At 35.0% G+C, this 26,281-nt stretch overlaps 1 protein-coding gene across 2 annotated transcripts in view; it reads left to right on the forward strand.

Moving 5' to 3' along the window:
• Positions 1–25,340, forward strand: part of AP3S1 (adaptor related protein complex 3 subunit sigma 1) — a 30,821-nt gene extending 5,481 nt beyond the window's left edge. The window contains exons 3-7 of one of the 2 annotated variants that reach the window (XM_088530306.1): positions 826–937; positions 8,540–8,611; positions 15,672–15,779; positions 18,912–18,953; positions 24,700–24,841. In XM_088530306.1, coding sequence (XP_088386432.1) covers positions 826–937; positions 8,540–8,611; positions 15,672–15,779; positions 18,912–18,947 — 328 coding nt within the window. In that variant the 3' untranslated portion in view covers positions 18,948–18,953; positions 24,700–24,841. Of the gene's footprint in view, positions 1–825; positions 938–8,539; positions 8,612–15,671; positions 15,780–18,911; positions 18,954–24,699 lie in introns of both variants that reach the window. The other variant, XM_088530304.1, reaches the window with a different exon arrangement.
• Positions 25,341–26,281: the final 941 nt, after the last annotated feature.

Here is a 26,281-nt window from a genome sequence, read left to right on the forward strand (position 1 = left end):
GGTACAGTGTTAGTGGAGAACTGTGAACTTCATAGCTGTATAGCTTTAGGCTACAGAATATTTTCATATCTGTTTGAGCAGTGCTCATACCACTGGCAGCAAATGTTAATGATCTAAAGAACAGCTCTTCTTACGGTTACATGCATCTCCTTTTGGAAGGCTACATACATTCTTAGACATCATCTTGCTCACGAGAACTGAATGTTCAGTGAGGAATAGAAGACCTTTTCTTGCACTTAACACTGCATCAGGAACAAGTGGTTAGAGTACAGTCACCTTGTACCATCAAATGTTATATAGCACAACAATGTTATACATTATTTGTTATGATGCACACTATAAACCCAATTTAAGTTGTGTTTTCCCTCCCTCTCCTCTTTAGTCCAAATACCAATCTGCATTGTTTTTTAACTCTTGGTAGGTTCTCTGAGAAGGGCAGGAAATGATAGTTAAGCATATACTTTATTCTTAATACTGAAGATTGATATCTGTACAGTGTTCACTAATGTGTCATGGTATTACATATAGTAAACATTTTTGGATGAACAACCTGCTTGATCTGTTTGAAATGGGTAGTAGAAATTTGTAGTAAAAAGGTGCATATGTCAGCACAGTTAATAGTCTGATTGATAACAGTATTTGTGCTTGATGATTTGCTGGTTTTTGTTTGTTTGTTTTTCATTTTTATCAAAAAAAAGTTGTTGTGTAGTTGGATTTGGGAAAGCTCCGACCATCAAAGATGGGTCTCCTATTAACTGAAATAACTTGGGAATTACCCATATCTCGAGATTTTGACTAAGCTTTCCTCTTTCTTTTTCGATTTAGATTAATAGGTGGGTCTGACAACAAACTAATCTACCGACACTATGCTACCTTGTATTTTGTCTTCTGTGTGGATTCTTCAGAAAGTGAACTTGGTATTTTAGACTTAATACAAGTAAGTGTTTTGTTTTCTTATAAATGTTCTATTTCTATGTACCTTAGAATCCCAATATTTAATTTTTCCCTACAGCCACTACCCAGAATGATAAAAATGTTCATTACACCTGAACAGGTCTCTCTATCTCATTCAGCTAGTTAAGCATTTAAAAACTTGTTTCAGTAGTAGTAAACTGTTTGAACTATGATAGCCACTGCATAGATGTCTTTGGAATCCTTTAAAAACTTGTATATCATTAATTTATTATGTGACTAAGATCTGTGTTGTCTTGAAGCATGCTATTGATTATTTCAGTGCAGAAAGATCATCTCTAGAGGACTCTTCCAACCTTAACCATTCTGTGATTCTGTGTATGAGCCTCAAATTATTCTGATTCCTTGCAGGGCTTTTTTTTTTTTTTTTCCCTGAGATAAACAACTTCTCAAAGTTGCCTGTTGATGTTCAGAACAGCTGTTCAGTGTTTGATGCTGTTCTGGATAGTGGATCCAACTTGTCTCTCCAAGTGGGTGTGTGGATAGCTTAGACAATAATTGTTTTCCTGGATTCTTATTTCATCCTTGCCCATAGACATGTTCTGCAATATTTCAACAGCATAAGTTGACTGAGGTGTACAATGGACTTGTATTTTTAGCAATTTGTTCTGCAGGGTTGTCTTCTGGTTAGTGTGTCTTCTTATCTGGAAGTGTTAGAATATTCATCAGGTGAGAAAAGAAGCATGTAAGTATTTCATGTGATGTAGGAATGCTTTTTTTCTGGTAAAGCAGATACTTATCAATATCTCCTGTTTAAGCAGAATTAATAAGAATAAGGAAGACTGTCTCGGTCAGTCATTCCGACTGGCTGCATTTTGGAGGACCATTATGCAAAGTTCAACTAATAATTCACCTATTGGTCTGCTATGTAGTATATAAGTGTACTAAACATACAGTTGACCATATAGTATGGTCAACAATTTGCAATTATTTCCAGTGACATAGAGTAACCTAAATTCTTGATTTTGGTGTTGAAGCAAGTTGTTGGAGCTTATTAATCCATCTGTGTGCTGACCCGTTAAATTAGGCAGTTCTTAAGAGTTTTTATAATATTGCTGTGTGCTGTGATAGAGGCTTTTTGATGGATTTGCATCTATATTCCACATCTTTTCCATTAAGGCCCAGGATTTAATTACCTGACAAAATATAATTAGTTGAAGCAGAGAGAATGGAAATCCTATTTCTATTTTGACTATTTTCTCATCCGTATGATTCTGTTCATAGGTAGTCTCGCACTGGTACCTGCACCTTTTCAGTGTTCTAATTTCTGTAAATCATACACTGACCATTTGATTCAAGTTGAAAGTTGCCGAAAGTTTGCTTGTAACTGTTGTTGCATTTTCATATAACTCACAGTCAGTCAGTAAGCCATCTGGACTTTGTTATAAATCATACATGCATTAATTCTTTAAAGAAGTGATAATTTAGAGGGCAGTTTATGATTTCCTGGAAGTAGATTGGTGAAATCAGCCTACAACTCAGTCTAGTATGTAAAGAGTCTTTCTAGTAGATTGAGTAATTCTGTAGTGGATTAGATTATATACAGCAGCATGCAGTTCCATTCAAGCATAATACTTTTGTTGTATGTAGTAATATTTAGAATACTTCTGGGAAGGCCTCTTTATGTGACCATTAAGTCAGAACTTGATTCTGATTTAATAGAGGCACTGCATTTGTTTGTCCCAGGTTAGATGTCCCTCTCCTTCTCTTAGTAATCTAACTTAATACCTCAAGGAAATTTCCGCTCTTAATTTTCATCTGTTTTCTTTCTTTTTTTAATAAAAACACTTGTAGGATTCTATTTGCTGATGGTTTTAATTAGCTAGATGGGAGATAGGTGAGCATCTATCACCTATAGATAAACCATCTAAAACTGTGCCAGTTTAAACCATAAAACTGTACTGTAAACCATAAAACCGTAAGCCTGTACTGTTAAACCATAAAACCATACTAAAAATATATAGTTTTTAAAACTATAAAACCATAAAACTGTACTGTGGGTTTCTACACTCTTTTGAATTCAGTGTAAATTATGTGTTAGAAAATAAATAAATAAGGAGCTTAAATTGATGTCTGCATTTAGGTGCTTAAGGTACCACCAGCAATTTCATTCAATTTTTCCTTATGTCTGCCAACAGATACTTAAAGTTTTCCTTGTATTCGATTTCAAAGTGTTTTAACATCGCACTCCAGAGACAAATGAGAACAGTCTGAAATAGCTACAACTAAATTTTTACTTATTTATCTTTTTAAAGACTTTTAATCCATTACTGTACTTTCAAAGCATTGTCCCAGCAAGTTGCTAGATCAGTGAGGTTATGGAAGTACTGGGATAACTGGATAATCTTGCAAGTTGCTGTTGTTCATTAAGGCGTGTATGGGAAAATACAGTGCATTTCATTTTTTGAAAGATAGATTTCTCAGTTCTTAATGATCATCCCATCATCCCATCCAGGAGTACTTTTATGCTAAGTAAGATAAGAAGAGGCAAGTGGCTGGGAAACCTATTTTGGTAGAAAAATACCCAACTATCTCTAAGGTAATGCTTTTTGTGTAGATCAGAGTTGAGTGGAAAGTAAAGGAGAGGGATGAAAATTAGAATAGAAAGAACATTGTTTGGCATTTTAACCTTGAAAGTGTTCGCCTTCAAAGCTAACATTTCTGTTTTGATCAATGAGCCAAAGAGAGTGACTTTTACAGTCTTTCCCTTATGCTGCAATCTACACCTGCTCTGTGGAATCTGAGTGACTGTTGTTTAAAACTTATTGAAAGAAAGCTACAATATCAGCTGCCAAGGACTGTTGTTTTACAACACACTGTGTAAGTGTGGGGAAAACGTAGTGACTACTTCAAGGATTTCTCATTTGGAAAGGCTCTGGAAGTGCCACAATGATGTCAAATGCTTGCAATGATATGCAAGCGCAGGGTCTCTTGAAGAAGGAAAACCAGGCTTATGTATGGAGAACAGTATATCTTAACACTGTTAAGTTCCAAACTGGTTGGAGTTTTAAGCAGTGTTTGAACAACAAAAAGCAACAAAGGGAGGATACTCTATAGGTAGATTGAATTAATTCTTTTAATGTTTACCACAGCTGTTCAACCTAGAAAGGAAGATGAAATCTTCTTGCCCTCATTCATGCCTGGCTTTTTTTATGCTTCCTATTTTGCACCTACTCGTAATAGTATTTGGTAGCAGTTGATAGCATCCAACATCAGATGTATTTAATTGATTAGATATTAGTTTTCAGTTTACCTTGTTATCATTCTGATCCGAATGTATTTTATTTCTTTGTCTTAGTATGCCTGATTAAAAAACGGGCTCTTCATGGTAAAGATGCTCTCTTTTGTTTTTCTGGCATATTACTAAGTACAGTGAGCTCCTGCTTTCTGTTGTTGTGTTTGTATCAATTAACAGTTTGATATTTTGATTATTGTCATTCACTTTCCAGTATATGTTTCCAGTGTTACTTTTCATGGTAAATAAACTTTAGTCAAGACCTTTTTTTTTCCGCTGTTTATTTTCATGGAAATATGCATAGGTTATGTTTTCTTCAAATTGTGAGAGACTGATTTCATAAACCAGAGGGGAGAGCCAGACATTTTGACTTCATAATTATTTAATGAATATGATTTTACTCTTTCTTTTCTATTTGTCTTTATTTTCTGGCCTTCACTTGATATTTCTTATTTCCTTTTTTCTTCACTAGAATCTGTTTCCATCTCGTGTGTGTGTTTGGGTGTTTTTATTTATTTATTTATTTATTTTTAAGAAGTTCTTTAAAGAAAAAATCTCTCATTGTGGTTTTCTGATTCATGTAAAGTCTGTTTGTTTTTCTTATCTGGTAACATCACAAAGTACATTTGAACTCGTGTGGGTGTGTGTGGTTTATCTTTTATTATTATTATTTTTTCCTTCCTCCTGAAACAACTCTTTTGGTTATTTTCATCTGCATGTCTGACACATTTGAAGTAATTACTGACGTCCTTAAAGTTTGTATCTCCTTTAGCACTGCTTATTATAGTGAGCAGTTTATTAGACTCTCAACCAAAATTGTGCTACCGAGTGATTCTAATTTTATGTACAACCTCAAGTATTTTGAGGTGTCTTAGAACAAGGAATGTTATTGTAAGAAATAGTTTGCCTGCTTTTAAAGACCAGTAATTCTTAATAGGTCTGTATCATATTAGTGTTGCCATTTTACTGGACAAATTTTCCATCATGGATGGAGATTTGAGAAAGTTCCAGAGGTTTTCATTAGAAATCTTTAGTTGCTGAAAACTCTACCTAAAGAATGCTTAGTGTCAGTAGACTTCCTGTAAACTACAAAAATGTTTAGTGTGTGTCCATGGTTAAACAATACAAGTTGTTGGAGTTGTAGGCTGTGCACTCTTCTGTCTCTATAACAGTTAAAGATTTAAACTTATACATACATATACCTATCTATAAACATCAAATATATCTATGTAGATTGTGGAGTCTCCTTCTCTGGAGATCTTCCGAACCCGCCTGGATGCCACCCTGTGCCACGTGCTCTAGGTGCCCCTGCTTGAGCAGAGGGGTTGGACTAGATAATCTCTACAGGGCCCTTCCAACGTTAAAGATTCTATGATTCTATGAAATATATACTGCTACTAACTGGACATCTCTGTAGGGGTCTTTTTAGCATTTTGTAGGGGTGTGGGGGTTTTTTTGTATGTAACTCTTGTTTTTCAAGTTATTACATGAGTGCCAAAGAATACACAGATCTTTGCACAAACTTAGTAATATATATGAGGAATAGTTTCCCCTCAAACCATTAGCTTTTACCATTGAAACCTTTAGGTAGAGGTTGCCTTTATTGTGCATTTTCAACTTTATTCCTGCAGCTAGTATCAGACACTGTGCTGTCCTTTTTCACATTCTGCTCAGGTAAAAGAAAGTAAGAGAGTGTTTCTGGTTGGGAGTGTTGCTGCACAAACTACATGAGCTATGTAGTTTGTGCTGCTTATGGTAGTTTATTTACTTGCTGGTTTTCATCATTTACAGAAGACTTATGTTACAGTAAATTAACAAGTACCTGAAGAAAAAGGTCTCCTTTGTTAGTTTAAGTAAAATTTAACAGAAACTCCTCCATTTAGTTTGTTATTTTTTATCAATGACCTGTCTTGCATCTACTCATGAAAATGCTCAGGTCTTTTGCTTTAAATTATGCATTAATGTTAAAGAATAATCTTTATTTTAAATGCACTGAAAAAGTTTAGTGTATTTTGGTTCTCAATGGAGAGGATTAATAGTAGTAATTATCAGCAACAGTGTGTGATGCATAAAATACCTTTTGAAAATCATGCCGTGTTTGTGCCAGGCATCAGCCCTATTTGTCATATTGTTAAAAGTTCGTGATGCGTTTCCTTCTCAACTGGGCACTGAAATTTATTATACAATTAACCCAGTACTGTGTGTCGTTCTTTGTACTGTTTTCTCCAAAATGAAGGCCTGCGTAGTTTCTAGAGTCACTACTTAGAATTTGTAAGGTCACTTGTACAATTTTTTAAATGCACACAGTACTCCAGGTGCAGATTCACCAGGGCTGAGCAGAGGGGCAGGATCCCCTCTCTCAACCTGCTGGCAATGCTCCTCCTGATGCAGGCCAGGATCCCATTGGTCTTCTTGGCCATGAGGGCACATTGCTCACTTGAGGTTACCTTCTTGTCAACCAGGACTCCCAAATCCCTCTCCATGGAACTACTTTCCAGCAGGGCAACCCCTAATCTGTCGTGGTATCTGGGGTTATTCCTCCTCTGGTGCAGGACCTTGCTGCACTTGTCCTTGTTGAACCTCATGAGGTTCCTCTCTGTCCAACTCTCTGTCCAGGTCCCTCTGAATGGCAGCATGGCGCAGTGTTGGGCACTCCTCCCAGTTTGGTGTCATCTGCAAACTTGCCGAGGGTGCACTCTGTGCCCTCGCAAATCACTGATGAACGAGTTGAACAGCACTGGGCCCAGTACTGACCCCTGGGAGACATCACTGGCCACAGGCCTCTAACTAGACTCAGCCACATTTCATAGACCCATAGAATGCCTAAGGTTGGAAGGGACTTCTAGAGGTCACCTAGTCCAACCCCCCTGTACACGCAGGGTCACCTAGTGCACGTGGCACAGGACTGTGTCCAAGCGGGTTTTGAAGATCTCCAGAGAAGGAGACTCCACAACCTCTCTGGGCAGCCTGTTCCAGTGCTCTGTCACCCTCACTCTCGAGAAATTTCTCCTTAAGTTCCTGTGGAACTTTTGGTGTTTCAGTTTGTGGCCATCACCTCTAGTTCTGTCGGTGGCCACCACTGAAAAGGGGCTGGCCCCATCCTCCTCCCTCCCTTGAGGTATTTATAGACACTGATTAGATCCCCTCTCAGCCTTCTCTTCTCCAGGCTGAACAGGCCCAGCTCCCTCAGCCTCTCCTCATAGGGCAGATGTTCCAGGCCCCTGATCATCCTTGTGGCCCTGCGCTGGACTCTCTCCAGCAGCTCCACATCCCTCTTGTACTGTGGAGCCCAGAACTGGACACAATACTCCAGATGTGGCCTCACCAGGGCTGAGTAGAGGGGCAGGATCACATCCCTCAACCTGCTCGCGACTCTCTTCTTAATGCACCCCAGGATCCCATTGGCCTTCTTGGCCACGAGGGCACACTGCTGCCTCATGGTCAACTTGTCGTCCACCATGACACCCAGGTCCCTCTCCGCAGAGCTGCTCTCCAGAAGGTTGGTCCCCAGCCTGTCCTGGTGTCTGAGGTTATTCCTCCCAGGTGGAGGTGTCACCAACCTCTGGGCTCTGCCCTCCAGCAAGTCCTCAGTCCACCTCACTGTCCACTCATCTAACCCACACTTCCTGAGCTTCCCCATTATTATGTTATTGGAGACAGTGTTGAAAGCCTTGCTGAAGTCAAGGTAGACAACATCCACAGCTCTCCCATCGTCCATCCAGCCAGTCATTCCATCATAGAAGGCTATCAGGTTCCTCAAACACAACTTTGCCTTGGTCAATTCATGCTGACTACGCCTGATCACCTGCCATACAGCTTCCTGAACTCTTCCACAAAGCAGTGATGCTGACAAACTATACCAGCTTACAAGGAACCCTTGTGGGTGTCTCTACATGGCAAAGTTAACTGTAGTTTGGTTAACTGAGGTGCTTGCAGTGTAATAAGTAGGTTTAAAAAAATGACAGCAGCAACAAAGTGTAATCTTCTGCTTAATAATTGAGTTTTCATGAAATGAGAAGGAAAGCTCTGAATCACAGCTGAAAATTCTAACTTACTTCTGTTGCCTTTTTTCTGAGATCCAACTTCTTTTTTTCGATTTTTTGTTTCTTTTAGCAGAGTTATAAAATGACTTAAACAAAATTTCCTTCCAACTTACTGCAAGTAACATGTATGGTTAACATAATTATGTCAGTAATTTCTATGGCTGCTTTTAATATCTGAAAAAGTAAATGATGAGTATTTTCTCTGTTTGCTTTTGTTGAACTTCCCACCTAATGGAACAATTGAGTTTCTGGTAAAGCTTGACCTTGGTTTTTTTTTGCCCCTCTACAGGTATTCGTGGAAACGCTAGATAAATGTTTTGAAAATGTCTGTGAACTGGATTTAATTTTCCATGTGGACAAGGTACTGTGATGAGTTCCTATAATATTGCTTGTTATGTAAAATGTCTGGTTAAGCTGATGCTCGATTGATTCTACTTTTACTGTCACTGAAATCTAGACAATTTCTATCAACACACTCTTAAAACGTGAGAAGTTTGCTAGAATTCGGATTTCTAAAGAAAAATAATACATTCATTAGTTTTGTGCCGTTTTATTACATAAATATTGTAATACTGCTGACACCTGGAAATTATTTTATTTTTCAGAGTAGGACTTGATTTTTAAGTAATGATTTGTTCTATTTTTGTTTATGTTTAGGCATTTTGCTACTTAGAATTCTTTTGCGGGGATTTTTCCAGTTAAGTTTGGCAGTTGCCTTCACATGACATGATGCTGTCGCACTTTCTCTTTTAAATCTCAAACCCCTTTCTGCAAGCATTTAAATACAGTCTTGTTTGAACATTCCGAACTTTCAGGAATAAGAGTTATTTATTAAACTAGCTATCAGTTGCTGCACAATCATTTTTTTTTCCATATGGGAACCCCTTTTTGCATCAACAGGAGGTGACATGAGAAGAAAATGAGGCAAATATCACTTAAAGTGGACTAAAAATAGTAAAATATTCACCGTGTGAAATTAACACTTAGAAATTGACTGAATTTGTGTTAAACTGGAGAAGTTCTTAAGGCACCAAGCACTTACACCTTGAGCAGACACTGAAGTGCCAGTGGCCTTGCATAGGTGTTTGATCAGATACCAAGTTCATGAAAGCTCATTAGAATTTTTCAGCAATGTAAACCATGCGTTTGATTATTTTCAAAACCATTTCATTTGATTAAAGTTCGAAAGAATTTATAAGATAACCCTCTGAGGTTAGAGAACCCAAGTCTTGCAGGCTGTATGTGGAAAAGGTGCTTAGTCTTTATCCTTAGCCGCATAACACATTTGTGGCTGCTCTGCAGTCAAAGCTTTTGCTCTGTGTCATATTTCATTCAATGATGTATCTTAACAGAGGTAGTTTTTCACGCCTTATGTTTGATTAGGGATGTGTTTCTCCTATAAACAACTTGGGGTGCTCCAGAAATTAAATTTCTCAAAGAATAATTTATTTGATAGTGGTTAGGCTCTTAACTGCTAAAATTATTAGTGACAAAATGATATTTTCTTAAATTTTGACTTGCTTTTGACAAGTAATTTTCAACAAGTGCTTTAGCTAATTTATTAAAAACATTACATGACAATCCCATTAAATATTCTCTCAGTAACTTTCAAACTATGAACACCTACATCCCAGATAGGTATTATAGCAAAAGTATCCCATTCCAAAATGAAAGGTCGAGATAGCCTTAAGCTCAAATTTTTTGAGAACGGCATTAACAAGCGCAGTGATTTTGCTTGAATGCAAGTCTGTAAGAGTGCAGCATGGAGAGATGAACATTTGTTGTAATGCAAGGCTAGCACCAAAAATTAGTGTTTTGCAGTTACGGCTAATCTTATGTCACTTCTATTTTGTGTGGGTTGTTTGTCTGTTTTCCAGCATAATTGATTGGTAACACTTGTTTCATATTAGGACTTGCATACCAAAGTACTCTCTATTTTGCTGTACTTTAAGTCTTTTTACTGTTCTTGTAAATCTCTAGAAAAGCAAGATGTGTATGTGAGAGAATAAAATTACAGCAGAGGTTTCCCTCTGAGGTTTCTTTCTTCTTTAATATTTGTTACCAAATGATAGTTTTCGTTTGCTAGATGTTTGTGGCCTAGATTGTTGGTAAATCTCAAATGTGCAATAAGGGAAAGTAGTAACTGCTACTGGGTCTTTGGTGTAGACAGTCTTAGTTATAGTATGTGTTTATTAATTATGTGCAGGAGCTGTTTGAGCTGAAGCAATTCAAATATTATGTTTTGAGTGGTGTGGTATTGAGAAGAGAAAATTAACTAATTGCTTCATGAAATAAAATTAACTAATTACTTCATATGACAGTATGGTGATCTGTCTTCAGTGCTTGGTGAAGGTGTGGAAGGTGACTACCTATCTGATTGTTAGAATTGTCTTTTTTTAATTCATTTACGTCAAAAAGACTTAACCTACGTAAACTCATTGGTTTGACTTTTTTTTGGCAGAACATTCTGGAATTTCTAAAAAAAAAAAAAATAGGTATTCAGGAAGAATGCTCCTTGAGGAAGAATATTGGCATACTGCTAGAAATTAAACTGGCAAATAAATATTGGAGAGAATGAAACTTTTTGTTATCCAACATAGCACATAAGGACGTGGGGAAAGGAAGCTCTATTAAAAAGCACTTGATGTAACTGGAACACAGCTTATTTTAGTCCTTTACTGATTCCCACACAGCAGTGCAATATTTCCTGATGGAGGAAAAAATATATATATTTCATAGAAGGCAACCATAAGCATCTTTATGAATAAAATGCTGTAATCCATTTGATTAGGGATGTAAGGAAATACTTCTATTTTTCTACAAGTTCTTGGCACCTCTTGAAGTATCCCTGGGAGTATCCAGAAGTTTGTTCTCTGACTAGGACAGTGAACCCTCCAGAGTCAGATTACAAAGTTTTGAAGACAAGGATATACATCTGCCAAATTTTCCAGGGATAGCTTTTGGTGCATTCCTCCTGAGCATTTGTTTGTGCATACATTCATGTTTTCAGACAGAGAATGGAATAGAGGTAGGAAGCAACCTTGATTTTGTTAAAGTACCTCAAATTTATTATTGCATAATGCAATTTGATATTTTAAAAACTTGATATTCCCAGCCGCCTGATCTCTTTGAGAATATAAATGTAAGATATGTATTCCATGTGCCATCAGTCTTCAATTTAAATGGGTGTATTAGGCTTCAATGCCAGTCAATGCTTTTTAATTCAGAAAGATTTTCTATTTCTTTAGGAAAATACACAGTGAAGTACTTGATCAGAAAAAGAGTAGAGAACATGATATATTCAGTAATATAAAATATATTTGTAGTGAAAAAGAAGAAAAATTGTTTAATATTAAAAATGTTAATCTTATCACTACCCATGTGACAACTTTTGCTATAACTGATTTGCTTATTTAAGGAAAGAAGTAAATGTATTGCAATATTTACATATATTTTTGGTCATAATCATGATTTCATGGTAATTTAACAATCCAAAATGAGTTTTTTTTGTTATGTAGAAGAGCATTTTTTAGAAGCGGAGAGACAAGATTTCATTAAAGCTACTGTCAATCCCTGGTTTATACACACTTTAAAATACTACATGCTAGAACTGTGTGCTATGTTCTGCATAGCAGAAGTAGGAAAAATATAGAGAATGTTAGCAGGCATGATTAAAGGTACAGAGTAGCTTCTAGGAAAGAAGAGGCCAAATAAGCAAGATGTTAAAGGCCTAGCAAGAAGAAATATGATGTGTTGAATGAGCTGGTAGGTGAAGAGCTGCTGTTGTTTTACAAGAAACAAGAACAGTGGGGTAGAATTTGCAGGAAGTAAATTTGAAATAAGAAAAAAGTGCACTTTTTTGTTTCATCCTTAAAATTAAGGAACTTCATTGTCTCCGACTGTCATAGATACCAAGACTGTTTTGGATATGGTCAAAAGAGGTTAGACGTTTAGGCAAAGAAAAATCTAACAAGGGCTATAAAATACAATAATACAATTCAGTCTATATTTCAGGAATCCTTAAACTGCCCATATGTGGGAGCAAATAAATTTTATCGGGTATAATAATACTCTTAGGTTTTCTTGCATGACCTCTTTAAATGTCAAATGCCATATTTTTCAAACAAAGTACTAGAGTAGGTGCATTTTGCTTCTGGCTTACTGTTGTTTTTAAAGTATATTTAAGCATAAGCAAAGATTTTAAGTTACATGTTTTATGAAGTAACTTCTTGTGTGATGGAAAGGGAAATGTTATTATGTATATATTTTGTAATGTGAATGTTTACAGCAATAATTCTATCAAAAGGTCTACTCGGCAGTAATTCATGGTACCTTGATTGGTGTACCTTTTGGAGTACTTTCCAAGAGCAAAATGATAATAAAGCAGTCCTTAAAAATACGAACATGCAGAATAGTCAAATAGTTTCTTTATCACTAGGAAGATCAAGGAACGTATTTTCTTAGTGTTCTATGGGCAGCTGCACTATAAAACTTCATGGAACTTTTTGCTTTAGAAGAACTTTATTTGCCTGTTCGCTCTCTGTTTCTAGTGCTCATTTTATACGTGGGTTTACAAATATTACAATTTCTCTAAACTTTTGAGAATCTGGTCTGTTCATTCTCCTTTTTCATTTTATGAATTTTAAAAAGCATAATGACAATATCCACCAAAGCTTCTAGCCTATTAATCCTGTCATTAAAAAGTACTGCTCTCTTTATGTATCCTATCAGTACCATATCTATGCATCAGTACCATAACTGGTCTGAAACCCGAAGTTTGTCTTACACTCTTATGATAGAAGCTTATGTTTTAAATTACTTCTTAGTTTGCAGTTTGGTTGTTTGTGGTTCTTTCAAGATTTGTAGCAAGGGCAATAGATGCCTTAATGAGATGTATTCTTAATAGTTTCTGAATTTTAGAGCTTTTATCAACTGCTGCTGGAACTTTTTCTTTGATATCCTCAGCCCTGCCAGAAGGAGCCGGATAAGAACTAATTCCATTTTCAGTCTGGAGGCGAGGACTGCAGTTGCTGTTTTAGATCCAGTTACATCTTATTGTGCAGCAGGAAGTGATGGTAGTTGTGCAGTTATGCAGTATTTTTAGTGACACTTAAAGTATTTTTGTTTGTTCATTTTTAGTTTTTTAGGAACAGACATGAATTACTGACCAGTCCTGCCATAAACCAGTACATTGCCCATACAGAGGTTAGAAAAGGCAAAGCACTCTACATTTCACAGCACATTAAAATGCATACTTGGTAAATGTTTGTTAAAATAACATATCACCAGAATCACCAGATGAATATTTTAATATGAAGAACTTCATAGGTTTTACAATTTGTTTTCAGTGTTTGAAGAGGCTTAGAAGCATCATTGATCTTGGAATGGAGCATGACTGAGGTCAGTTTAGGGAGAAACATTTGTTTAACACAGCGCAACATCTCTACCATCCTCTCTCTAGGAATTATTAAATCTAATGTTACATTGATTAAGCTTAAACTATGATCCAATAATGTTTTTAGCCAGACTTCTTTTGAAATAGCCATCTCTGTGATCATTGCCAGTAGAGATGTGTTGTCTTCTAAATGCCGTTTCTTCTATATATTTCTTCTATCATTAACTTTTCATTAAGAAAAACAAAATTAATTTCACTTCTATTCTAATATTCATTATTTATAATCGTTTCAATAGCAACATCTTTGATGTTTTTGATATGAAAACTTGACTCAAGATGCTTTTATATCATGAGCCCATATTATCAAGCCTTCTGTATGAGTAAAGTAGTGAATTGCCCGAAAGGTCAGTATTGTGTGGTCCACAACCCCCGACCCAACTGTTGACTCTGAATACAGCATATCTTTTGTAGATTGCCTGAGAAATCTTTCCTTGCAAATTTGCCACCAAAAGCAAACATACCTAGTTTTCAGAGCTTTAATATTTTGGGTAGCCTATCACAGTGAGTTAAGTCTGTTTTTTCTTATTTTTGTGCACAAGCGCTTGCTCTGTGTGTATATACGTACAGTAATTCTGATTTGTGTACAGCTATAAACTGCTTCCGTATGCACTAAGTAAAAAGGCTTAAATATTGGTAATATGTTTCTTCTCAGCAAGTTTGTCAGTGTAAAGCATATTGTGTTTGCATCTTCCTTTCTGATCCTGATGCTAAAAACTTTTAAATTGATTTCATTACAAACCAGGAAAATTAATTCTTTGGTCCAGTCCTTTATTTTATGCCTTTCAGTTGGGTATCAGGCGCATATTACATACTTACTAGAAGAAAGAGAATAGCCTTTTAGCCTAAACAGATTTTTAATCCTTCTCATAAACATTTGACTCTTGAAGTTCTATTCAGAAGCTTCATCAAACATTTAGTATATTTGTCTATGGATATAAAGGAATGATTTATTAGGTGAACAACTTTTCAGTACTGTTCTCTAGATATGTCACTAAAACAGAAAGAGTAGTAGTTGTTGCTGTTTTTTACATGTAATTTACTGCTTGCTAACTTTAAAATTTTCTGATGGAGATTTACTTCTGCACTTGATGCACAGGGAAATGATAATAGTATCTATAATAGCAGAGTTATGCTTCGGTGTATTCATATGCTATTTTTAACTCACAGAAGCATAATGTATTGTTCCTTATTTCAGAATTATGCTGGAATTAAAATATTATATATCATATTAAAATATATTAACTTTGGATTTTTATTGCAGAGTATATGGAAGCTTTTTTCATTTTGTATTACCTTAATTAGTCATTAGACAATGTGCGTTTACAGTGTTTGAAGCAGAGATTTGGGAACCAGGGCTCACATCCCCAAATCAGGGATACAGACAAGATGGATTTTGAATATATATCCATTTTACTAGTGTTGTCTGTTGGCTTATTTAGTCCTTCAATTTAAATTCTGGTCCTAGATGTGAAATACCCTTGTTCATAGTAAGGACTGTCAGCTCAGGTGTATTAATTCTGCTTATGAGCCTTGTCTAGGTTTTTATGGTGGGTGAGCAACAGAGTGTCTCTCTTTGTTCACTAATCTAGCCCAAAGTTGTTTTTACTTAACTATATGTAAATATTTTGCTTAATCTTGCAAAATTTGCTCTTTAAAGTTATTACTATGGGTGCTGTTTAGAACTTTTGTTGACAATGGCTGTTTTCTCTCCAAAGACTAAAAATAGATGAATGCTAAATTTTCTTCTAGCATTGACAAATGAAACTGCTGAGATTATAACAGGAGTATGAGCAAAGATACTGGAGAAGTGAACATCAAGTTCTTACAAGTTTTGTACTCAGTTTTAAAGAATTTGTTACCCTTCATTAAGTGATTTACAGCGTAAATGTTTGTGGGTTGAAGACTCAGTGTCTCGATGTGTTTATGACATTTTTCATTTTTAAATTTTCCTGTGATCTTTTTTCAGGTTCATAATATATTGGCTGAAATGGTCATGGGTGGAATGGTTTTGGAGACCAACATGAATGAAATTGTCACTCAAATTGATGCACAAAATAAACTTGAGAAATCTGAGGTAAGAATGAAGCACTGTGTAGTATCTAGTCGAAAAATATGATCACATTAAGTGCATACTGTATAATAGTGTTTGTCCTTTAATACCATGCTGTAGGCAACTGCTTGCTTACAATGCTAAAATTTGATGATTTGTAAGGTTAGTATGTGCTGCCTTTCATGTGTAACAATTCCTTAGAAAGCTAGCTGATTAGTTTTACTATTTTACCTAGTAGCAGTGCGTGTCATTGCTATTGGGGTACACCTATGGTTCTGTAAGAATCTCTTACAGAAAACCTTTTATTTCTAGCTTTTTTGTTTTTATTCAGAAACCCACTAGTGAGTTTAAAATTTAAATGAAATTAGGAAAGAACTGTTATGTTTGCATAGCATATTCCTGTCTGCTAGTATGTTTCTAGCATTTGAAATAAATGGTAATGTATTTAGTGTTGCAATAATACTGAAGCACAAAATAATAAATTGGCATGAAAGCAACATGTGATAGAATTAAAGCCTGTCTTAGTTCCTTTAAAATAGTACAAAATCTGCCATTTTGGCAATATGAGCACTTGGTATTCAGGTGAGCATATTCAGATGGGAAGATGATATTTTTTATGTGCTCACATCAGTATAAGCAAGGGATACTTCCATAACTTGTGGGAATTTCCTTTTCAGTGGACACGATAGTCATGTAATTTTGTATAAAGCTTTGGGTTTTACAATTCTGACTATTAAAACACTTGTCTTTAATACTGTTGAATTTATATTTAGGAAAGGAACTTGGAATATTTAAGAGCTTCTTTTGGAACAACTACAGCTGTGATATTCATTAATACCAGATATGTCTTGTTGGCCAATATATTGTTAGTATATCTTAGCTAAGTCTGTGATTGATTCTTCTTGTTGAGACACAGTAATTCTAGAGAATGCATTGTCTCTTTGGGGAAATTTGTTATTTTGAAGTTTGGGGAAAAAGAAAAGACTGGCAGAATTGGGGCTTTTTCTATAGCTGAGGTCAGTTAGCTGGAGAGAAATATTGCAGGTGGCATATATGTGGAAAGATACTAAATGAGGGGAAGACACTGAGAACTATCTTGTTGTGTCTTAAGTGTATATGTTAGATATATCTTGTAACCCAAGAGAGAAATGAATTCTTCAGCTTTTTTTTGTGGTTCAATGTACATTGTTCTTCTAATTCTGAAACACGACGCTGCACCACCTGGAGTCTTTTAATATGTTCAATTGTCCATTTCACAAAGTTTCCTAACTGTGTCTAGGAACAGGACAGCACTATATGAAAAACAGGAAAAAAATAAGTGTTATAATATCATGCATGGCAGTACATACCTACAAGCACTTCATTGTATGTTGTGACGATACTCAAAATGCTCATTTTGACATTTTTCACAAACTCAGAATGAGCTGTTGATCATAGGGATGGACATTTGGTATTATTCTTGTAAAATAAGGCTACGTATGAATGGCCTGTGTATACATATGTTTCTCTTGTTTGGTATAAGGATAATTTAAAGTCCCCAAAGCTGAAATAATTTAGCAGCTATATTCTGCACTGTGTTAGACTCGCATCACTTTTACCTAAAAACATTTAATTAAAGTATTTATTCTTAATCATGTTGTTAGCAAATCAACTGTAGACCAGTTTCTGACTCATCATCTGAAACCTATCAATTCAGTGTAGTCAGCCACAATACTTGTTGTTTCCCATTATTCATCTGTAAGTCATTCTCTTGTAAGATGCCTTTGGTATAAAACTAGGTACTGCAAAATATAAAAGAACATATAGAGTTTATAGCCACAATACAAATATACACTTATGCAAGGCAAAGAGAATTTTTTTTAGATTCAGCAAAGATTTTTTTTTTTTTTTTTTTTTTAGATTTAGCAATGAGTTCTAGAGAGTAGAGAAGTAGCAGTCATAAATTAAAACAGTTGGCGCCCAGAATGAAGTAGAACATTTCATAATCTGCTTGACAGAAATGCATTTTTTGAGTTCAGTGATGGTTTCTTTCAAATTTTATGGTGGTTATAATGCTTAGATACTTCCCAAAATCTGGTAAATATTTACTGAGGTTATTAATAACTTGTTACATGTGTATGCTCAGAAATTTTAAGATTGTTATTTCTTTTCCTTTGATCTTTTTTGATCAAAACTGTAAGTCTTTTTAACATCTTTCTTGAACATGTATTTTCAAGATACAAACATATCCAGTTTGTCCAAACCAAAATGAGTAATAACTTAATAGCTATTCGTGTTGAATGAAGGACACTAAGAAATCAAAACTAGTGGATCTTCTTAGTTTTCAATCACTTTTAATTGAAAGAAGGAATAAATTATTACAAGCATTCAGAAATTGTTGTTAATATAGCCTGTAGCTCATAGAGTTGCCACATATGCCACAGCTCACATTTTAGTATGCTTGGCCTCTTAGACCTCAGTCATGCTTCCTGCATCCATAAAGTAGCTGTGCTAAGGCTAGATTTTCTTCTACAGCTTAAATGATGAGTTGATGAATTTATGATTTAGCTACATTTTTCAGAAGTGATTTAAATTTTGTGTTGTGTCCACCTGACTATTATCTCTTAATGTATAAAATGTGTGGTCATTTGACATCAAGTTTATCGTCGTGTATACTATTAGGTTTCTTAAAAGACTTTCAATTGGAATTTAGTAAAGAAGATGAAATTCATTAATATTTTAGAAAAACTATTACTTCAAATACTTTGTTTTCAGCAAAGATCAATGTTTTAAATTATATTGATGGAGTCCCTAGCTTTGATTTCTGATTCTGATTTTCTGTGGCTTGGACTGGCTACAAAGGAAGTCACATTCCCACCCTGAGAAATGCTGCTTTTAATGTATTTCGCTACCTTCAAAGTTTAGTGTTTATTTGTGAATGGTTTTCTGGTCAATCCTCCTAAACCCAAAGGTTCATTATGATTAAGGGGGGGAATTTTGGGGGAGAGGGGTCATTGGGATTTTATCTAGAGCTGCTAAAAGTTTTATAGGTAAACTTGGGCTACCTCTTTTCTATTTGGAGTGTTCAACTGCGTGTGATTTAGACTTTAAGTTGGACCTCATTTTTTTCCGAACCTCCTGATCTTTTCTAGCTCTTTCCATTCTTCTCTCTTACAGACCTTTATCTTTCAGTCTCCCAGACAGGACAGGTAGACACAGGTATTGCTGACTTTGAGAAAAAAATGTTCTTTTAACAAAAAGGGAAAGCAAAATGATGTCAAAGGCAATAAATTATGTAGGCCAGACTCAAAAATTATGTGTTAAAATACCCATGCTAGTCCTTGTAGCCTACTTTTTGTGCTAGTTTCTTCTTGTAGTTCCCTCATCTTTTTCTTGGCTCTAGTGTATTTTACTAGCTTTCCATTGACATCATATTTTTTATTTTATTTCTCTTCTTGCATTTTAGAATTTAACTTTTCTTTATATCATTGTTAAAGTAATAAATACAAACTTGTATGGACTTAAATAGTTCATAGTTCCTCCAAACTGTCTGAATAAAACTTGAATGCAGATAGCAAATATATATGGTGACATAGTAGAAATAGTTCTGTGAGTGGGGGTGTTTTGTCCCTGCTAATATAAAATGTGTGATACAAACCCTCCTGCTTCACAACTTAGTATTTGAAATAAAAGTAAGGAACTTGGGCCTTCTTCCAAAGACAAATGAAGTTTCAGAATAAGTTGCAGGTAAAAAGAATGAGGGGGAAAAAAGGCAAACCGTAAGAGTTTTACATCTCTGCAATAAATTTATTGTGTTTCGTGAAGATTATATATAAGTATTACCAGTGATCTTTCAACTATTAATTATATCAAACATAACAAAATGAGAAGGACAGTCAGCACATACTGAACTTCTATTGCATATTTGCTATCTAGATCACTGGATTTTGCTTTAGGAGAGATCTTGGTAACCCCAGTCACTGAACATGCATAAGAACAGGGAACTGAGAAAGGAGAAAAATGCATGTCTAAGTTCAGTTTCTGGTTGTTGTGCCCCTGTTTGCTGTTTGAAACATTCAGTTGAGCCCAACAGTGTGAATTTCAGTAATGTTGATTATGCCATTTCAAAATTAATTGCTGCTCACTTTAAGTATCCATGTGTTCAAACTGCAGGTATTTTAAATAGCTGGAATCTTAAGCAGATGAAGCTTGTTTATTTTATTTACAAATAATTTTGTTGCTGGCTTTTTCCATGATCTTTCTAGGATAAAGTATGTAATACTTTAACACTTAGCAAATATTACTCTGTAATTAGGATTAATAGTGTTAAATTCTAAAACATTCGTTCAAAAATATTTTTGTCTAGTTTAAAACACTTCAGCTAAATTTGAAACATGCTATAACACATGAAAAAAATAAAGAGAATAATAATAGAGAGAGAGAGAATAATAAACCTTCCTCTACCTAGTATGTCAACATTTGTAATATATTCATATTTCACTGTAAGGTTAGGGAGCTTGGTTTCAGTTTTTTTTATTTATTTGAACAAAGCTTTTTTTTTTTTTTTTCTGTTCTGCTCACACATGTTCTGTTTTATTTTTGGGTCTGGCAATGAAAAACAAATAGACAAATAATTAATCATTACCATCCATTACTCTTTGTGATTCAAGTGCTTAAAATTTCTAAGAGTACGTCTTAAGTCTTCTTATCTGTTTGGCCTCATTTTGATATACTGGCAGACTTCATTTTGTTTTTTCTCTAATTATGTTCATTTATTTAACCTCATAAGCGAGGGACATGATCATTCCTTTATATTATGTATTGCATCCTTTCATTCCTTCATAACCCTGCTGCTTTGAAGTCATACTTGCTCTGGAAAGGTTGGTATGAAACACTAGCAGCAGAGAGATCCTAGTGCCTCTACTGTATCTGAAAGAGTGGTTTATTTTGCAAAAATTCATTATTTCATTTTCCGGTAGGCTATGTATTTTTATATCTCTATTTCAATGATACGTAGTTCTATGTAAAGCTGTTTGCAATGTCAGTCTGAATCTTTTTTATATAGCAAAAAAATCAATTTGCATATTAACTAAACTTGCTATCTGCAATACTTTTCCTAATAATCCAGAAGTCTTTTTAAAGAACAAAATCAGTGTTTCTGGGGTCACCTTCATATAACGTTGGTGGGACATTACAAAGAAAAGTGATGATTAGGAAGAAAAGTGATTTTTGTAGTAAATAATCATTTAGTAAACTAGCAACAGTTCATATTTCTCACTTGATAGACAAGGACCAGTAGGAAAGTTTGGCTGTTAAATGTGTTTATTTCAGTCCTTAAAATAGCATTGTTTTTTGCTTATGTGGCATTACTCAATTCACTCCAAAAAGTATATAAACATATTTATAAGCTTTTTTTGCGCTTACTGAAGCTAAACTGTTAAAATACACTGTTTTAAGACTAAAGTATAATCTTCGGTAACAAAAGAAATTGAGAATACAAAGCAGCTGTGGCAAAATATGATGTATTGGCTGTCTGTAATACCAGCTGTATGCAATTCGTAATGTATTTCTGAAATTTCATATCTGTCTCAAGTTTCATTTTCACTTGCCATTTGCTTGCTGTGAATATTCATCATTCATTGCATGTTTAAAGCTTACTACTTGTGTTTTTGTTTTTCCTTTAAGTATAAGTTTTTTTCTTTGCACCTCATCAACTTACCTGATGAATTATTTGATAGTAAGGGCAGCTGGAACATATCTAGTACAATGTTAGTTATGACATTTTCATCAGGTACTTGCTAAAAGCTGCTTAAGAGGATACTGGACTGGAAACATTTCCTGTAGTACTTTTGTGTTTTTAAATGTAGCTTATTTTCTGTAAACGAAATAATAAATTTCAGGTCTGCAAACCACTTTACGCTTTGACCTGTTAAAAAGCAATGCAAAGACATTCAGATATAGTTAAACATTAAAATATATATTAAAATATATACACATATACATTAAAAATAACCTTTATTAGTTACCCAGTTTTGAAGCTTGAATATTTTTCTAGCATTTCATTGAACATTGTTGCGGAGTGTTTCCTCTAAGTACTGTGTGATGTGATGTGTGATGTGCTTTATAGAGTTATAACAGTAATTGTCATAAATGGTTTTCTGCTATGTCAATATTATATATATGCTGAATAAATCACAAGACTGCTTAGTATAGAGAATTATAGGAGGAGAAAGTTCAATAGTTAGAAAATTTTTCTCTACTCCAATATAAGATAGCAAAAGAAGCTGGCAAATAGAGCTTATCTGTAGTGCCCTAATACTTTTGCCAGAGATCTTCACCGATCCTATTCCAGAATGGTCCTAATGGAATGTGATTGTTGGAAGTTATTGTTGTATAGGGGGGTGGAAGCGCAATGATTGTGTCAATTATGGTATTTTAAATAATTCTCAATTGTGTCTCCATTGTATCCTATGCCATTGGGGCGGGGGCAGGGACTGTAAGTCTGTGTAAAGAGAATAGCTGCAGGTAGGTAAAAATAATGACCAGCTATACTAAAGCTTTTTTATGTCCATTAAAAACAATTAACTCTCATTAAGTTAGGCTAAGGAGTCTCCATCCTAGTCATCTAGAAGGTATCTCTCTCAAATTGCCAGCCATGCCTGTCTGTGTGGACCATGTCCATCATTTAAAATACTTTTCTGGTTTCCCATTGTGTAAGTTCTAAATTGTGTGCTTCATTGCCTCTGTTACTACTTTATTAGTACTTTCACCTCCTCTCTGGAAAACAGTTTACATTGCCCCATTTCAGTTTTGCTCAAAAGATTTTTTTTATTCTCCCTTTCCAGCTACTGACTCTAGAATTTAAAAGACAGACCCAAGTTAGAGAGAAAATGCACTTATTTTCTGGTCTGATAAAACTTAATTGGAAGTTACCACATGGTTTAAAGTAGGTATTTCAAAATAACGTAAAACGCAATGTTCAGTGGCATCCTGTCTTTTGTGCTGTATTTGAAAGTGCAAATGGCAAAGAAAGAATTGCGGTGTCTAATGCTACTTTTTCAAGATACTGCAGATTTAGACTTGCAGGTTTGGGATATTTACAACAGTAATGTTAGGTCAAGACTTTTTCCCTTCAAAGGCTCTTTCAGTTCCACTCCTTTTGTGAAGTAAATGACCTGATACCACTGGTGATATGAAGACAAGGCAAGGAAAAAGACGCTTTAATTTTTTTTTTTCACTCTTTTATTTGGTTACATCATGTCTCTGCAAGCTGATGATTTTGATTGTCAGAGACCAAAGTCAGAGCAAATTACATGGTTGTCTTAGAGGTTTAAGATTTCCTGAGCTTTCTCATCTCTCCCCGCTTGCCCATCTATCCTTTGGTATATCACAGAGCATTGTTCAGCAGGAGAGGTGCAGATGACTCGTGTCGTCTCCTGTCTTTCTGGTGTATGTTCTTGGGAATCCTCCTGTGTCTGAAAGGGGGTTTAGTTCAAAAACAAACATGAATCAATTTTTTTCTATGGGCATTTTTGAAGGGAGGAGGATCTAGATGTAACTAGAGTTAAACGGTAGAATTTTAAGTGGTTAATTAGACCTTATGCTTCTCATGATAGTGTAATAAAAAAGTGAGAATGGGTTTTAAAAGATGACATTTTTATGTTAAGAGTATATTGTGGTCTGTCTGCTTTTGGACATTAGTACAGTTTGACAGGACTAGTTATAGCCTGTAATTGCTATGAATTTCAGTGGAACTCATGAATTTGAAAATGTCTGAGAGGCAGTAGTTGTTGACAAACAGTGTTAAATAATCAGCTCTGAATTGCAAACTTCTCCAGAAGTTAGTTCTCCTTTCATCTTGCTGTATTGCTTTCTCAGAATTACTTTATGTATGTATGCACTGATTTCTTCAGACCTTAATACTCTTTTCTGCATGTTTGGTCTTTTGGTTGTCAGACTAGGTTCTAGCATGTTACTTTGTTTCTTATAGATTATTAGATTTACTGGGTCTACAAGTTCTGAAACTTACTTTTGTGACTTTTTTTTTTTTTGCAAGTATCTTTAATGCCTTTTTTTTTTTTTTTTGAAACAGCCCTTAAATTTTGAAAAAAATACTTAAGATTAAGTAGGAAAAGATCATGTTCTATATGTCTTCGGAATTCTGAGTTGCAAGTCATATTTGTTAGCATTTCAGTAATAAACCTTAATGTGTAAACTTGGCAGTTATTTTATCTGAAAGGCAGAATGTAGTGGAAGTTAGCGATAAAAGCAAACTTCTGTATTGTTAAGTTTATGTATTAATACAACAGAGCTGGGGCTTTAAATGGAGAGAAACCTCAGTAGAGGAATTTAACACACAATAGCTACTTTAATATTCAGGTTAGCATAACCAGGTCATTATATAATGTTTTAGGCCCTGGTAGATGCATTAGCTCTTAATTAGATTCTGTGGGATAATAGGTTATCACATTTCAGTGGGTCTGTAGTAGTTCTACATGCCCAAGCCTTTTCAAATCAGGCTAAGTCAGCCTGAATTACCTCTTACTTGCATGCTTTTAGATAAGTAATATGGTTCAATTGGCATTCAGTAACTTCAAACTGTACTGTGATAGCTTTTAGAGTAGATAAAAGACAAGGACAGCATGTTGGCCTTTAAGTACTCTTAATTGTTTTACAACCTGCATATTGCATATTCTTGGATAAACCCCCTATTCTTCCTTGCATACTTTTCCATCAAATTGACATTACATCTTTCACCATATAGAAGAAATGTGTGAACTGTTTTCTCTTTCTGATTTAATATTTCCAAATAACCCATTTCATTCCAAACAAAATTATCATCTGGTCTTTCTAATTGTTTAACCATGGAATTACTTTAAAAGTTAGTTGTCTGCATAATTGCTAATGATTCTTCTTGTAATCAACTTTGCCTGACTTGTATTTTTCTTCTTCACTTTATATACAGGCTGGTTTAGCAGGAGCTCCGGCCCGGGCTGTTTCTGCTGTAAAGAATATGAATCTGCCAGAGATCCCAAGAAATATTAATATTGGTGACATCAGTATAAAAGTGCCAAACCTGCCCTCTTTTAAATAACATGGCTACTCCAGGTAAAAATGTAGTAGAGGTTTACCACATAATTGTTTACTAAATAAATGACATGTCTAACTTTTACTATTTGGATAAAACTCAAGGTACTGTATAGATACCATGTGAAAAATCTGTGTGGAGTTGAATGTTGCTTTTGTCTTGCTCAGTGAAATTTAAGGAAATGGGTAGTTCCCGTGTGATTCCTAAATTACATTCCTGTGCCCTTGTAAGGCATATCACTGTGTCTCAGCTGCAGCAGTATTTTGGGAAGGTATTTAGGATGTTCTTTACTTTGTATAACCTACGATGTTGAGGTTTTTGTATATTCACTAAGGTCTATAATTAGTGCATTCCTTAACTACTACTGCTGTTTGTCATAATTATTTAAGATTCAAGTGCAGATGTTGCATGAAAACTTTAAACATTTTTGTTCTGTCTGAATAAAATGATTACAAACTTGACTTCTATATACCTGTTTGTCTGAAATCTACTCTTTGCAATAAATCACTTTTTCCTATTGATGGAGCCAACTGACTATGTATAAATACTACTGTAACGAGCATTAATGTTCTATTTAAATCTCTGAAAGAATTACACCGGAGTATTGTGTTAAACATACTGACTTTTCACCTTGTTCACAAAAATTATTATTATTCTGAGGAAAAAAAATCATGACTATATTAAAGAGTTGATAACTTTTGTTTACATATAAATGTTGAGAAGACACACATGTAATCTGGTGGACTTTCCATGATGTCTGACTTGACTTTGGAAAGAAAATTGACCCGACAGCCCCACTCTGCAGTTGTTGTGCAGTAGGAAATTCAGAATGGGGCAGAGAAAATTAGGCAATTCAAAACTCTAAGCAAGTGTATCAGGTAATGTGGAATAGAAGAACACTCTGGAAGGATAAATGGTTAAACATTAATAAGACCTCTATGATGGTGTCTTTGGGGGTCTTGTATTTTGAGAAATATATTTTTGTGATACCTGGTATTGCCGAGGCTTCTGGTGCCTAAGGTAATGTCATGGCTGTGTAGGTGCAGTTCCACCCCTGCTTACAATTTGACCTGCTTTTCCCAAATTTTGTTTCTTTGATATTCAGAGTAAAATTGTTCAAGTTTTCCTCAAAGTCACACCCCTTTTGAGGATTTAGTCAGTATGGTTGCATAAGGATAAACAGGAAATATTGAAACTCCTGGTATTCTGACCTACAATGTTCTGGCCGTTTGTGAGAAGAACTCATATTTCAAGTATAACTCCAACTCCTCTGTTTTTTGGTCTGTTTGTTCTTAGACTTGTAAGCTTATAATTTAATCATATTGTTACAGTGTTTTTAACTTGTTATAGTGAAATCTGGCTGGGTTCGTTTGAATTTTATATTTCCTGAAGTCCTCAGGAGAAATATGACTGAGAGGTGTTTCGACATTAAACATATTTAAGATGAACTTCTTATCTT

Source organism: Tinamus guttatus, unplaced genomic scaffold (genome assembly GCF_059628265.1).
Source record: "Tinamus guttatus ecotype Peru unplaced genomic scaffold, ASM5962826v1 Tinamus_guttatus_pri_ptg000365l, whole genome shotgun sequence".
Classification (NCBI taxonomy): domain Eukaryota; kingdom Metazoa; phylum Chordata; class Aves; order Tinamiformes; family Tinamidae; genus Tinamus; species Tinamus guttatus.